The sequence below is a fragment of the Anas platyrhynchos genome, chromosome 4, assembly GCF_047663525.1.
Source record: "Anas platyrhynchos isolate ZD024472 breed Pekin duck chromosome 4, IASCAAS_PekinDuck_T2T, whole genome shotgun sequence".
Lineage (NCBI taxonomy): Eukaryota > Metazoa > Chordata > Aves > Anseriformes > Anatidae > Anas > Anas platyrhynchos.
In genome coordinates, this window is record NC_092590.1 from 75,638,337 (window position 1) to 75,652,972 (window position 14,636).

The window sequence follows — 14,636 nt, forward strand, 5'->3', positions numbered from 1 at the left end:
TAAGAAACTTACAATTGTACTTTCTAGATGTAGCAATATAATTGCTTCTTATGCATTGTCAATAAAATTTGAAGATAAAATTTTCAAGGTTGTATGTATTCAAGAATATGCATGGTGCCCATACATTTGGTTTGTGAACCAAGATGATAGTTGCAAAGAAACAGACACAGTTTTCTGATCCATGGTCCAGCATAGCTCTTCGTAACACTACACTGGTGAAGAGTTCCCTTTTCCTGTAGAGGACTGGCTGTACTGAACATTTCCCAAATCCTCATCCATTAGTTTATTCCTACACTTTATGTCAGACCTTTTTATTATACAGAACTAAACAAAGCAAAAATCATCATTTCCTAGAAAGCCTTGGAGAATATATTTCTTTCTTTAGATTGTGTAGGAGGGCAATAGAACAGAATTAGGTACATTGCTATTCTGAGGAATAATAAATCTGACATAAGCATCCAAACACCTCTCAAAAACACTATAAGGAATAGCTGTGTCACTTATAGTATATCTCACTTTCTCACAGTGTTTCAGATCCCTTATGATATCACAAAAATTATCTTATGTTGTTATTATATAATTACAAGAAAAATAAATGCATGCTCATTGCTTTGTTTTCAAATATACCATGACCTTTTCAGAAGTATAATGCAACCTCTGTAATTGAGAAAACTGTTGGGATCAAAAGGGAATAAACGCAGGTACTGCATTTCTTCATGCAGTGGTCTTTATATGTATCTATACAGTGTGGCATGATGATGATTTCCAAGTCTCTTAGATGTCAAGCTTACAAACTTAATAAAACTTATGAACTATCTTCATGCTGTTTCTGGGGTGGTGTATTCGAATGAAAAATGTCATCACCTTAGCATGTATGTCTCACGTAAAGATTTAAACTATCTTTTTGACCCATTGCTCGTATTTGGCTATCCTGGTTGTAAAAAAAAAAAAAAAAAAAAATTAGAAAATGAGTGTAATGTTGGTTTTCCTTGACTAAATAAATAAAGGAAACATGAGGAAAATTAATCTCTCTACCTCAACTATGATGCAGAAAATACTTGTTCATTAAGAGACAAACCATATTGAGGATTCCAAGGTTAAATGAGTTTATTGAGTTAGTGGTTACAACGGTATGTCAGATACCTGTAATCCAAGCTACACCTACATATTTGCCTCTAAATTCTCACATTGTCAGTTTCCGTGTCTCTAAACATTCCACCACCAGGTCTTCTATTACTAATATAATAATAATAATAATAATCATAATCATAATATAAAAGGCAATATCAATCACCATATTGTGCTTCATACTCCACCATAAGGAATTCAATTGGCAAAAGTAAACCTCTGTTCATATTAATGGGATTAATTGAAATGTGAGCAATCATAACACTACTAGAATATAAAGAACAAAATATGGTTTAAAAGAAGCATTTTTAAGATGAATTAGTTTGTATTTGTTTTAAAAATTCACATACTATGATGAAGATGACTTAAAAGTTATATCATTTAATTATTGGGCCACACATTTAAGCATATTGGCTAGTACATTTTTGCACTGGAACAGAAGCAATACAAGCTTTATGGTCTACCATTACAATTCCATTTTTATTTTTTTTCCACTTAATATACCTGCCAACCTAATGTTTCTTGCATGCATAAAAATTTCTGGGTTTAGACTGGAATTTGTTATTTAATTCACACATACCCCTGTGATGCAAATTCTTTGGCCAAATTAATACTAGAGTTTAGATTAAAAAGTAAGCTTGGAATAAGTCCACTGAACATTAGAAGAGAACACCATAAATGTTGGCGTTGCAGAAAGTTAGTAACTTCAATAGAGTCTCAGGTTGCATGCAGATTGACAGTTTCCCCCCACCCCATGCCAGACGCATACAAGTCGGCAGGTATGCATACAAAAAGAATATAAAACCCTCCTGGTAAAGCTTAGTGTTTTAGAATGAATCCATAGCTTTAAATTCACTTAAGGCCTGTACAGGGGAAATATGTTTCTTCTGGGACCCTCTTCGCACTCTTGTCTGATATTCTTCTGGTTTTTCTCTCTTTACTAGAGGCTTCTTCTCAGGAGCCTTCATCTTCCAAGATACAACTGGTGAGTTCACTGCAGCAGTACCATAGACCTTCTGATACTTAGTAGAAGCTACATACGATGCCTTCACTGTAAGGACCACAGCGTTCATCAGATTTTTAGCTGCCTGGATGAGAGAAGTGGCACTGTCCAGCTATGAAAAGAAAACACAATGAAATACAGCAGGGTTACTCCATGACAGGATGACTGGACCACTTCCTGACTGAAGTCTGGGTGCTCTCAGATCTCATTAAAGATGAAATGTACACTGAGGATTAATCAAGATGCTTGTAGTAACAAGCACCAGCAACATGCACCATGTAAGAAGACTATGGTACTTCACATAAACTATTTTAATAATTTAGAGGAAAAGTTTGTGTTGGCTGTTTTTTGTTAATGATTCTTTTCCTATGGGTAAAGATCCAGTTTCCTAATTTTTCCTCAAAAAAAAAGAAAGAAAAAGAAAGAAAAAGAAAGTTACTTCTCACCTGAGCCTTTACAAATTTACTTTTAAATGTCAGAAACAGCAAAATAGCTCAGCAGAGATTTCCCAAGTGCCCAAGTGTTTTTTCTAACTATTCCTGTGAAGCCCAGGATAACACCCCCAGTGATGTCTAGAGGAGCAGTGTGAGGCTAGTCTAAAGCTTGCTAGGGAACACCGTCTGAAAAGACAAAAGGAGATTTTGAAACCCCTAAAGAACAAAAAAAGATGAAACAGTTAAGTGCAGGTTTTTGTAGTTACTATAATATTTGAGCTACTCATATTCACAAGGAATCTTACTTTATGGTTAGCAGGCTTTATGTACATATACCCTTGTGTTTCTCCTGTGCATGAGACTGCCTTAGGTGCCTAGGTCCTGTGGAAGAGGCCTCAAGAACTTGCCGAACTTCAAACCATTTGGACTTCCAGTCAACTGGCTTCCATCATATACTGAAATCAAGTGCATGTCCCTGCTCAAATATTTCAAAAAAAAGTAAGCAGATAATGGGACTTCCAAACCAATATCTCAATGTTCCAAAATACAAACTAGGCACTTGCCAGCTAGACATCCTCAAATCAATAGGTATTAAAAATATGATCTTAAGTACTGTAAAAATTTAATTTACTATTTGGGATGTTCCTACAATGTTGAAAAATTGGTATATACTGTTTGTGATAAAGCCTTTAAGTTCTACTATGGAAGCTGGCTTAAATTTTTAGAACTCTTTCCTAGCCTGAAGGAACTATTTTGGATGCAATTTATTTTTAGTCAGCATGGATTCACCATGACACAAACCTGGGAAGAGTGGCTGCAGTGCCATTCAGAGGGACCTGGCCAGGCTGGAGAGTTGGGCAGTGAGGAACCTCATGAAGTTAAACAAAGGCAAGTGCAAGGGCCTTCACCTGGAAGAATAGCCCCAAGCACCAGCACAGGCTGGGGGCTGACCTGTTGGAAAGCAGTTCTCTGGAGAAGGACCTGGGAGTCCTGGTGGAAAGCATGTTAATGATGAGCCACCGATGGGCCTTTGTGGACAAGAAGGCCAGTGGTATCCTGGGGTGCATTAGGGAGAGTGTTGCCAGCAAGTTTACAGAGGTGATCCTCCCCCTCTACTCAGCCCTACTGAGACCACACCTGGAGTATCGTGCCCAGTATTGGGCTGCCCATTACAAGAGGCAGAAGTACTGGAGTGAGTCCAGATGAGGGCTACAAACATGAATAGGGGCCTGGAGCACCTCCCTTATGAAGAAAGGCTGAGAGAGCTTGGCCTGTTTAGCCTGGAGAAAAGGCTGAGAGAGGATCTTACCAATGTATATCAGTGTTTTAAGGGAGGGTGTTAAGACAATGGGGCCAGACTCTTTTCAGTGGTTCTCAGTGATAGGATGTGAAACAACAGGCACAAACACAGGAAGCTCAGCCTGAATGTGAGGAAAAAAAAATCTTCACTATGAGGGTGACAGGGCACTTGAACAGGCTGCCCAGAGAGGTTGTAGAATCGCCTTCTCTGGAGATATTCAAAACCTGTCTGGACATGATCCTGTGTAATGTGCTCTAGGTGACCCTGCTTGAGCAGGGAGGTTGGACTAGGTATCTCCAGAGATCCCTTCCAACCTCAGCTGTTCCATGATTCTGTAATTCCACCCTGCTTTCTCAATAAGTTCTTAGCTATTTTTAACTGGAATAAAAGGCTTATCTCCCTACAAACCTTTCCTTCTATGTCTTTTGGAAGTATACAATTCCTTAACATGAATTTTAAGTAAGGTAACTGGGACAAATACCCACAAGGCAATAATAATAAAAATATTACAATTCACCTCAAATACTTTGAATCATTAACTGAATAAGAGAGTTCAGTTTATAACTGCAGGAGAAACCTCATCCTGAAAAGTGTCAGTGACCAACATGAAACAAAATAGACATTACAGAAATCCTGTACCTGGAAGTAAATTCATCTATAGACTTACCTATTATTTTGATTTCCTCAGCTGTGGTCTTATATTCAATATAATTCATTAAATACATAAACAGTTACATACAGAGAGGTCCAATACAGAAAAACGTTTTGATGATTTTCACGTAGTTGGTGCCATTCCCTGAAATGCATAGTTAATTGCCTGTCCCCAGAAAATATTTTTCCTCGGGACTAATTTGCATTTTCTGTTAGTAAAAGAAACTAAGTTAAAAGATGGAAAATTATATTATATAGCAAAAACATGACTGTTCAATAGGCAGTAATGAAATATAATTCAGTATAGTGTTATTCTATAACTGCACCACTGCATGATTTATAAGGCAATCTGTATGTTTGTTGGCAAATAACAGATCATACTCTATTAAATTAGGATATTGTAATTTACTGTTGAGATCTACAATCACACATTATTCATTGTTAAATAATTCTTTCTGAAACACCAGTGGATTGATTCTGAATATAAAGTGATACCGCCAAATAGCATTTACTTTGTAATCAATGTGGATAAACTGACTGGATCATGCTTATATTGTGCATTCCCATGAATTCCGTTTGTTGAAGACTTCTAATAGTATCACATTTTCCAGCATTTCTTTGTGAAAAGAGTTCTGGAAGTTATTTTAAATGGGGCATATTCTAAGGAACTGAATGATTAAAGAATGCATGCTGAAATGAGGGGGCACATAAATTAGATGCTTAAATCTATACAAAGGGTGCAATCTACATCTTTAAACACATTAATAATTCTATGGTGTTTATTGATAAGGGTGTGCAGAAGCACGTGTAATTCTGCAAGATCAGATGAGAATTGTATTGATGTCTTTTAGAAAACCATGTTACATATTCTGATGCCATTTTAATTACCTCTAGTTCCAATCTGCTGTTATAGCAGATAAGAGCTCCCTATCTTCACCATTATTAATCTAATTTTAACGTGCAGGTACTTAGTCCTTGTCCTCAATACCCATTCATATTGTAATATGCTTTCAAGTCTTGGAATCAGAAAAGAGACATAAAAATCCCACAATAGTATTAGGATATGAGTGTTCTCCAAAACCCGCTGGTAACCACCCAATGTATCTAATTTGGCTACCTAAGCATTTCCAGTGATTTTCTTATTGCCTCCAGCTCGTTGCTTGCATTTTGGCTCAGTAAAGAAGAATTAAACTGAATGAACATCACTCCAATTAACATTTAGATCTTAATACACCACTATGTTACATCAATTTTAAGCTGTACTTCGCATCGGCAGAGCTACAGTGTCATAAAGGTAACATGAGGCAGCAGTACGTTAATTCCTTACAAAATCCGTGTGTAGAGACATACATTTTTCCAAACAGTTAATGTTGTTAACAATAATAATAATAATAATAATAAAGTGCAAGGGAGAGGGGGAGGAAGGAGGCAGGGGAGCTAGGGGGAATTAACGTTTCATATAAAAGTACCACTACGAAATTATTGCACGTTACAAGAGGCAAACTTCACTCCCTACCAATTTTTAGGAAATTATGAATATAATGAAAGCTTTCTGTACAAACAATTAACAGTCTTTGACTAGCTACACAAAGTAAGAGTGTTCTGTTACTCAGATCTGTTTACAAATCCATTTGGGAAAAAATCCCTTTCAAACACAAGAAAAAAAAAAAAAAACTTCAAGAAAAAAGAAGACCGGGGAAGATTCAGAATCACTGAAGAACCTGGGAATCACTGCACTGGAACTGGTCAGTTATCCAGGCTAAAACTGCTATCTACTCAGGGAAGGCATAATTCATTCAGAAAAAAAAAAAAAAAAATCAAAAAGAAAGAAAGAAAGAAAAATGCTACCAGCTAACTTTGCAATTAATGAATGCAAGGCTAGAAGCAGCAAAGCAGCAGAGCTTATTATCTGCCAAGATTTTTTATTTTTTTTTTTGTTCTCCAAATCCATAATGCTTTGAGGAGTTTTTGATCTGCTTATAAACTGTGGTGCATTTTTCCAGTACTATCTGAAGAATTTTCCAGAATCTTGTTGCAATAAGGATTTAATGCCTCTTATACCTATACATGAAATGAAATAACCAGCAATTGCAGTACCAAAATACCTGAAGAAATAGAAGAGAACTGTACAGAGTTGCTAGTCAGTGAATATTTGAGCCAGGCAAGTAGAATGACCTGTGAAATTATAGGCCAGCTCAGCTGAGAGCACTTCCAGGCAAAATAATGCAAAATCTGTACGCACTCAGTAAATAAAGGGAGGAACAAAATGCAGTTAATGGTAACTGAATGGTTTTGTGGGTAAAACCATTTTATTTTCAAAGTAACCTACATCATATTTTGATGTGATTTAACTTTGTGTTGCTTATAACAATGCTGTTGGTATAACTGGCTCTTTTAAAGGTGTTTTCCTTGGTACTGCGTAACAGTTTTACTAAAACTCAACTGATACAAAATTAACCTGGCACTTATAGAATGCTTGTAAATCATAATAACTAAATTTCCAAAATCATGTACAGGCAGGGAAATCATTGCCACACCATGACTTTTGCAGTGGTCTCCTGAAGAAACCTGTTGTCACCTTTATGTTATTTTCGTTAACATGCTGTTAACTTAACTGATGAAATTTTCAGATAACAATTGGGACGCTGGTATATCATAAAGAAGACGAGTGATTGATATCTAATAAGCTGATAAAAGTCAGAAATGTAGATTTTACTTTGGACAACTTTATAGCAGATGATACCTACTTACACAATAAGGAACTTTATCATAGGCAGGAGTAAGTCAGCATCTCATTGAATCAGTACAGATAATTAGATTAGATACAGCAAAATTGTGGAAGAGGAATAATATGAACCTTGAGAACATAAAAAGGAGGAGGCTGATGAAAAAGGTTAAATAATCATATTCAATATGTCATATGTACCCAGTTCTCTTCTCAATGTAGGAACAACATTGAAGACGTGGAAAGAACGTAAAAAAAATCAAGAAAAAAAGACGTGTTTTATGGGAAAGATTCAGGCAGCTCTGTGTTTTCCACTAATAAAGAAAATTATTGAAAAATGAGTTGATCAAAATCAGCAAGTACATGGTAACAGAAATGTGATAATATTTCAGGTTTAACAGATAAGACAAAGATATAACAGAATTTAATGGCTAGAAGGTAAAGCATGTAATTTTAGTTATTAATTAGATGAAAAGTTTTAGTAGTGATAGTAATTAATCACAAGAACTCATGAAGGATGGTGATTCTATCTCTAGAAATTGTAAAATCAATATTGGATGTTTTTGCTTAATATGTATACTCTAGTTTAGCATAACTGTCGGAGATTTTCAAAGCATATTATTTCAGGGAGCCTACCATCATTTATGCAGGCAGGTAGCTTAAATGATAACAATGGCCCACATTGACCTTGGGATGTATGAATGCAGAAAATTAGTGTCAAAACTTATTGATTAATAGAATTTAGTCTGTTTTACTTGGTATAGATTGGGAGGAGGAATTGTCTATTCAATACGTTGTGCCAGAGGAAGTTTAGAATGGACATTAGGAAGAATTTCTTCAATGAGAGGGTGATTAAGCATTGGAACAGGCTGCTTAAGGAACTGGTGGGCTTCCCATCACTGGAGGGATTTAAGAGATGTGTGGATGTGACACTAGGGGATATGGTTTAGTGACAGGATTCAGTAGGTCAGGTTGATGGTTGGACTTGATCATAGAATCACAGAATCATCTAGGCTGGAAGACACCTCCAAGATCACCTAGTCCAACCTCTGACCTAACACTAAGTCCTCCACTAAACCATATCACTAAGCTCTAAATCTAAATGTTTTTTAAAGACCTCCAGGGATGGTGACTCAACCACTTCCCTGGGCAGCAGTTGATCTTAAAGGTCTTTCCAACCTAGATCATTCTATGATTCTACATTGGAAAAGAACACACAACCCTTTGAATACTTTTGGCTAAGACTTGATTTTATGCCTTTAGAAAATAATTTTGGCATGGTCAAGCCATTAAGGCTATCTGAGAATTCTAGGTGCATTCCCTACTTCTCCTCCTTTTTGAAGCTAGTTTTTCGGACAGCTATAGGTTCTGTTACTACAACCCAAAAGTTAGTTAATAGCCTCTAGAGCAACTAAGGTTACATGAAACAATTATGAATCTGGAGGGTGAATCAGAAATAACATTTTTCCAGATGATAGTCTTACACAATAGAACATTTTCCTCTCAGCTGTGCTTAATAATAAATCTAGTCCTACATATATAAGTAAAATATATATAAAAATAAAAGAAAAAGCTCTTATCCATAATACTCATCTTACACTTCTGTAGCACAGTGCATGCATAAAACATGATACTATTAGTGACAGCCAATGCAAGAATGGCCTATTCGGTATTCAGATGCACTCATCCCTACGGTGGGAGACATCTGCTATTTATCAGCACTACTACCCAATGCCTGAAGCCATATTTCAGTCAGTAACTTGAAGATGTGCATAAGGATTTTACTCCATGTGAGTCTATTGTGAGTAAACTATCACATGCATTTGAAATTCTACAACAAGCAAAAAGTAATAATTTGGGATGTAAAGTGGTCACAGTGGGGTTAAAAAGGGATATGTGGATACACAGAGAAAATGGTATTATGCTCCTCTTTTCCTAACTGTGAATTTTCACATTTGATTGCAATTAACTTACTCCTTCAGACATGCTGAATATTTAATTAATTTTGGGGGTAGCTGTGTTTTATAACTGGCCCATCCGCTGAACAGATGTCCTCATCTACATTTTTTCTATTACAGGTAAGTAAACTATAAGGACTCCCAAATCCATTTTGTTGCATTTAACAGAGGCTGACTGTTAGCACAACAGAAAGCGCACATGTATATTTATAACTATAAACATCTTCTGTCTTTTATGAACTGCCCTTTGAAAACACAGATCTACTTAACAAAGTCAACTCCATTATACAAGTTTAAAGAGCCTATATATATTAAAAAAAAAAAAAAAGAAACACCTCTGAATAATGGCATTCAGAATAAAAGATAGAATACGCAAATGTAATTTAGACAATTTGCAGAGATGCGTTTACACAGTTGATTTACTTACTCCAGCCTATTTTAAAAGCAGAAAGGTATAAGACAAAATGATATCCCAATTAATTTGCTTTGAAGAGAATGCTTAATATGAAATTAAAAAAAAAAAAAAAGAATATGCAGATATGCCTATAATCATTAAAGATAACTCAGCGATATCACTAAAATTGTGGGACATACTTCATTCCCTAAGTGAAGAGCTTAGTAGAATTAACTGAAAGTATTCAAAGTCTTTGATAAAATAAGAATAGTAACTCTGTAAAACTAAGAAATGCAACCTCCACGTCCTCAAGTACATCTAGCAGTCCTACAGAAAAAAAATATTTTTATTATCCTAGACATAAAGGCTACTTTGCTGAAACAATAGGAGCCCAGCACACTGTTCGTTTCACAGTTAGCACCCAAAGTAGTGCACCATGCACCAACTCAAATGCTCAGCCAGCAGACACGGGGCATAAATTTCATAGTGACTACCAGAGAGCACAGAAAAAATTCTTTTTTGGAGGAAAAATAAAATTGCCTTCCCAGTTGAGAGATTGAAAGGTGGGCATCAAAATTATGATTATTTACAAGCATGCGTCATATGCTTACTTTGCTCTGCTCTCTTCTTCTGCCCTTACCAATGTAAGTCAACCTCACAAGTTACAGTCTGGTAATCCTCTAAGTATCCTCAGATCTTGGAGTTGTAAGCAAAAAAGTGTGCTGAATCTGGTTGTCTTTGGCCCCAGAATGTATAATAGCACTAGAGATATTAGGTATCTCCAACTCTGCTGTTCAGCCAGCTCTAAGAAATTATGTATGCACTTCAATTGCTTACTGGGTGTATCCAGTAACATACTGTAAATCAGTAATACTGTAGTAACCCAATTGTAAATGTTGCCAAAGTGTTTGTTTGTTTGTTTATTTATTTATTTATTTTCCTGACTATGGTGGGCTATCAAGAACAATTCTAGCACATTAGTGTATGTTCATCAAAAAAGAAAAAGTTCTCAGACCATCGCTTTTTTTTGTCTGCTTATTATCTGTCACTGCACGGCAGGGAAAAGATGCTAAAATGGCACAGTTCATATCATATACCAGAAATTCTGTAAGGACAAGCAATCATATCTGGGGTTGAATTTTTTAAATTAGCTTGCTTTATCAGCCATTTTCATGCCATAACACTGCCCCAAAACTTTCAGATTCTGTTACTGCATTAGGATATTAGACAGTCTGAATGCCCAAACATCTGGAACAACTCCACAGACCAAGTAAGAAATTCTGTTCATGAAATCAAAGGAGTTTTGTAGATGACAACAGGATTTCACCCAGGGACTTTTCCAGCACTATGATTGTGTATGCTACACTCTTTTCTTTGCTAAGGTTGAACATGGAGGAAGAAATGCTTCTTCTAAATCTTCTGCTTAATTCTGTGTAGAACAATGTATTGTTATAATGCCTATAACAGAAATGCCCTAAGAATAAACTTAAAAAAAAATAAAAAATGATTCTTTAATGGCCTTCAAAGATGTGTTACTAATTCTAGCAAAATTAGTATAACCACATTTACATCTTTAAAATCATTCTGTCCTAGGTAATGGTTGGGTGTGAATTCCTGGATGGAATTCCTGATGGGAAACAGACTTTGGTGTGAATGATTTGAAGGCATGATTCTACCTAATCTTCAAGGAGAACAAAAAAATAATGCAACTAAATTGAAGTAAAAAATATACTAGATATGGCTTCAGTTAGCGTATTCTGTCAAAGGTTTTGTGATATTGACAGGAGGCTTACTAAAGAAGACTAGAATAAGAAGTCTACTGAAACTCTTTATCAGTCACAATAAAAAAGTCAGTGCAAAACTTTGTGTAAGTGGTCAGTGTAACAAAATATTAAATAATCTGAACCTGATGTCACAGATTGAAAGGTGCAATTACAACTCCATCAAATGCATCTGTGTATAAATTCCTTCTTTCACATACAATTGCAGTTAAATCTGAAATAGGAAATATGGGATATCTAACTAGTCTGTGCTACCGACCTTTGACCTGTATGCAATTTAAAGATAGTAATTATTTTTAAAAGCCCCAAATAATCTAGCGATTCTTCAAACTGAATTTTGGAAGCAAATTTTTTGTTGTATATGTGACAATATAACAAGAAAAGTATGTCTTTTTTACAGTCTTACCTCCAGGAAGGCCAAAACATGCCTGGTTAGCTGGAAATTGTACTCTCAGTGATAAAATGCAGGAGAATTTGGATAAACAAATGATTATTAAAGCACAGAAGAACTATATTCCTTACATGGGAATGTATTATCTACTATTATTTCTCCTGATTTTGTTATGATGAAAACTAAAAGCAAAGCAGGACAACATAAGATTTCAGACTGCAAAGCTGAAAAATGTGACATTTTCCCAACTTATTTTTTAATTCGTAGGCATGTCAGAACGGTAGCTGTATGTGAGTTATCTATGCATCTTCTACTGTGAGGATCTGTCACATTTTGAGACAAACTTCCTCCTTCAGCTACATTTGTACCTTTAAAGTTATGTTTGCCCATCTCAGTGCAGAGAGACTTGGCAAGCTGCTTTTTGGGAAAGGGCTTTTTTGGGGAAAGGGCATGCATCAAACAGAGTCAAAATGAATTAAACAAAATCTTTCTGTGGGAAGATAGTACCAGGACGTTGTTCATTGCTTCCTAATCTGTACCTGCTGCTCTTCATGCATATTTTACATCTCATAGAAGCATATAAAAGGCTTGCTCATTCAAGATATCGATCATTTCTGAGGTGCTAAAAGGCTTTTACTTCCTTGGATTTGAGGAAACGTGGCTCAACTCAGTGAATGGAAACATTTCTTTCTTTGATTCCCTGAGCACTTTTTACAACTTTAACAACAGTATATAACAAAATAAGAAACAAAATTGAAGTGTTTTTCAAGAGACACATTTCAGCTTTTAGGAAAAGCCCTAGCACTGAAAGAACGGACTTAATAATATATGGCAAATTATTTGTAGAGGAAATTCTGACATTTTAATTGTGAATAATGTATTTGAATTAACTGTTCTATTTATCTGAGCAATTTAATCAATGGTTAAACAACATGAACAAATAAGTGTTCGTTACATTTTTTTTTTCCTGGTAAAACAGTAAATACATCATTTGTGTATGTATTTGTTCATTGTGTGCTTAGCTTTAGCTAACACTAAATATTATTGAAAAATAAAATAACAGTAATAATCAAGAACAGGAAAGAATTGTTGGAGACTACAAACAAATGAGAACAGAATAAAGCAGAGACAAATCTTAAATGATGCTGCAGCGCACAAGGAAAGAATAAGCAAAGATGACAGCAAATAATAAATCAAAATGAGTAGAATTTGGGTCTGAGTTGTAAAAAATAATTTTCATTACTCACATACAACTATGCAAATATTCATATAATCATAGAACGCTTTATGATGAAAATAACTTTTGGGGGGTTATCTAGCCCAATACCCTGAACAAAGCAACTTGCATTAGATGAGATTTTTCAGTACTTTGCTCAAATTCTGAGTACTTCCAAAGATGGATAGTCTCCTGCCTCTCTAGACTGAAATCTGCACCCTGTGCTTCAGTTTGACCACCCTCAGAGTTAACTGTTTTTCCTTATACTTAACTAGAATCTCTCATGTTCAGACTTCTCTCTATTGTGTCTTGTCCTGTCTCCATCCACCTTTGAGAAATCTGGCTCTTCTACATCCTCCTGCTAGGTAGCTGTAGATAACAATATATGGCCTTTGCCTATCTGCTATTTACACTTGGCTAGATGAATTACTCTCCACAAAACAATAGAGAGAATAGTCAAAACCTTTTCATAATTCAGTAAGAATATATATATATTAATAGTAATATACTCATTTTTCATTACACTATTACTCTTGTAATGTTTGAAAGATGTAGAATGTAAGAGAGGTGGTTTTGAAAATTGCCAAAGTCTTGGAGGACTCAAGTCTGTTTCAAATTCATAATTCTACAGATCAAGGATACTCTGTTGTGTTTGCTTTGAGACACTCAGATGGGATGGATAAAAATTCAAAGGATTATGATTGAACAGAATCATGCTTAATGTCTTTGAGATGGAACCGTCCCAGGAACGAAAAGTCTTGAGTGTTAAGGCAGTCCTAGATTCCTCTGAAACCCTATATTCAAAGTGCTGTTGAGCATTTTTGTTGACAATTCAAATGAGCTGAGGTCAAAGTTTAAGAGGATTGCAGTTTAAATCAACATGAAGAGTCCTCTAGAATGCTCGTGCACTATCATTGTGACTTCTTTTGCTTAAACAAGATTAAACCAAAAGTAATTCATTTTGAGTCAAAACAGCCTAAAACTACAGTAAGAGAGGGCAGGGTGATGAGCATCTATCTGCCAGCTGACACCATTTGTGAACAGATGGTGCATTTCACAGCTCTTCCTCACTTCTCATATAGAAGAAGAAGGTAAGAACCAACCCACAAAGTTTTAATTCAGCTTGTGAGAGAAATCAGCCTGTAAAATACAAAAAATTTGGGAATTACACTTAGCTTAATTATACTGAGAAGATGTTTGATCCTACATATGAACTCCATTATTAAGGTATTGTTCACACCTTTGCCAATATGACCGAGGAACAAGCCTGTAATTTCAATAGTGACCTGTTAAAATATAAACGTATAAATTTACCAATTACTGTTTTTTATTTAAGCCACTAACACATCATGTTGTTAGCTACCTAAGCCTAGGCAATTTTAAAGACATCTTTATTTTTATAAATAAATAGTGCTGTAAAATAGATTTAAGTTTACATAACACTTAAGATCTAACAAATTTAAATTAGCATATATTGGAACAAGTTGCTCAGATATTTGTTTTCAAAAGGTTTCGTATTATATACTAAGTGAAATCACATGAAAATTAGGCTTGATTATATTTTACTTTAATGTCTATACATTTGTAAATAATATGAAGTTAAAAGAAATATTGTAGGTGACAAAATACACCTTTAAGACAACGTTGAAAATGCA

The 14,636-nt window shown here is 35.3% G+C and overlaps 1 protein-coding gene across 7 annotated transcripts in view; it reads right to left on the reverse strand.

Annotated features, from left to right (window-relative positions):
• Positions 1-1,082: 1,082 nt before the first annotated feature.
• CTNNA2 (catenin alpha 2) overlaps positions 1,083-14,636 on the reverse strand; it is a 469,784-nt gene continuing 456,230 nt past the window's right edge. For 6 of the 7 annotated variants that reach the window (XM_072037885.1, XM_027455797.3, XM_072037884.1 and 3 more), the window contains one exon: positions 1,083-2,243. In XM_072037885.1, the coding sequence (XP_071893986.1) occupies positions 1,956-2,243 (288 nt within the window). In that variant the 3' untranslated portion in view covers positions 1,083-1,955. Of the gene's footprint in view, positions 2,244-2,998; positions 3,041-14,636 lie in introns of those variants that run through there. The other variant, XM_072037886.1, reaches the window with a different exon arrangement.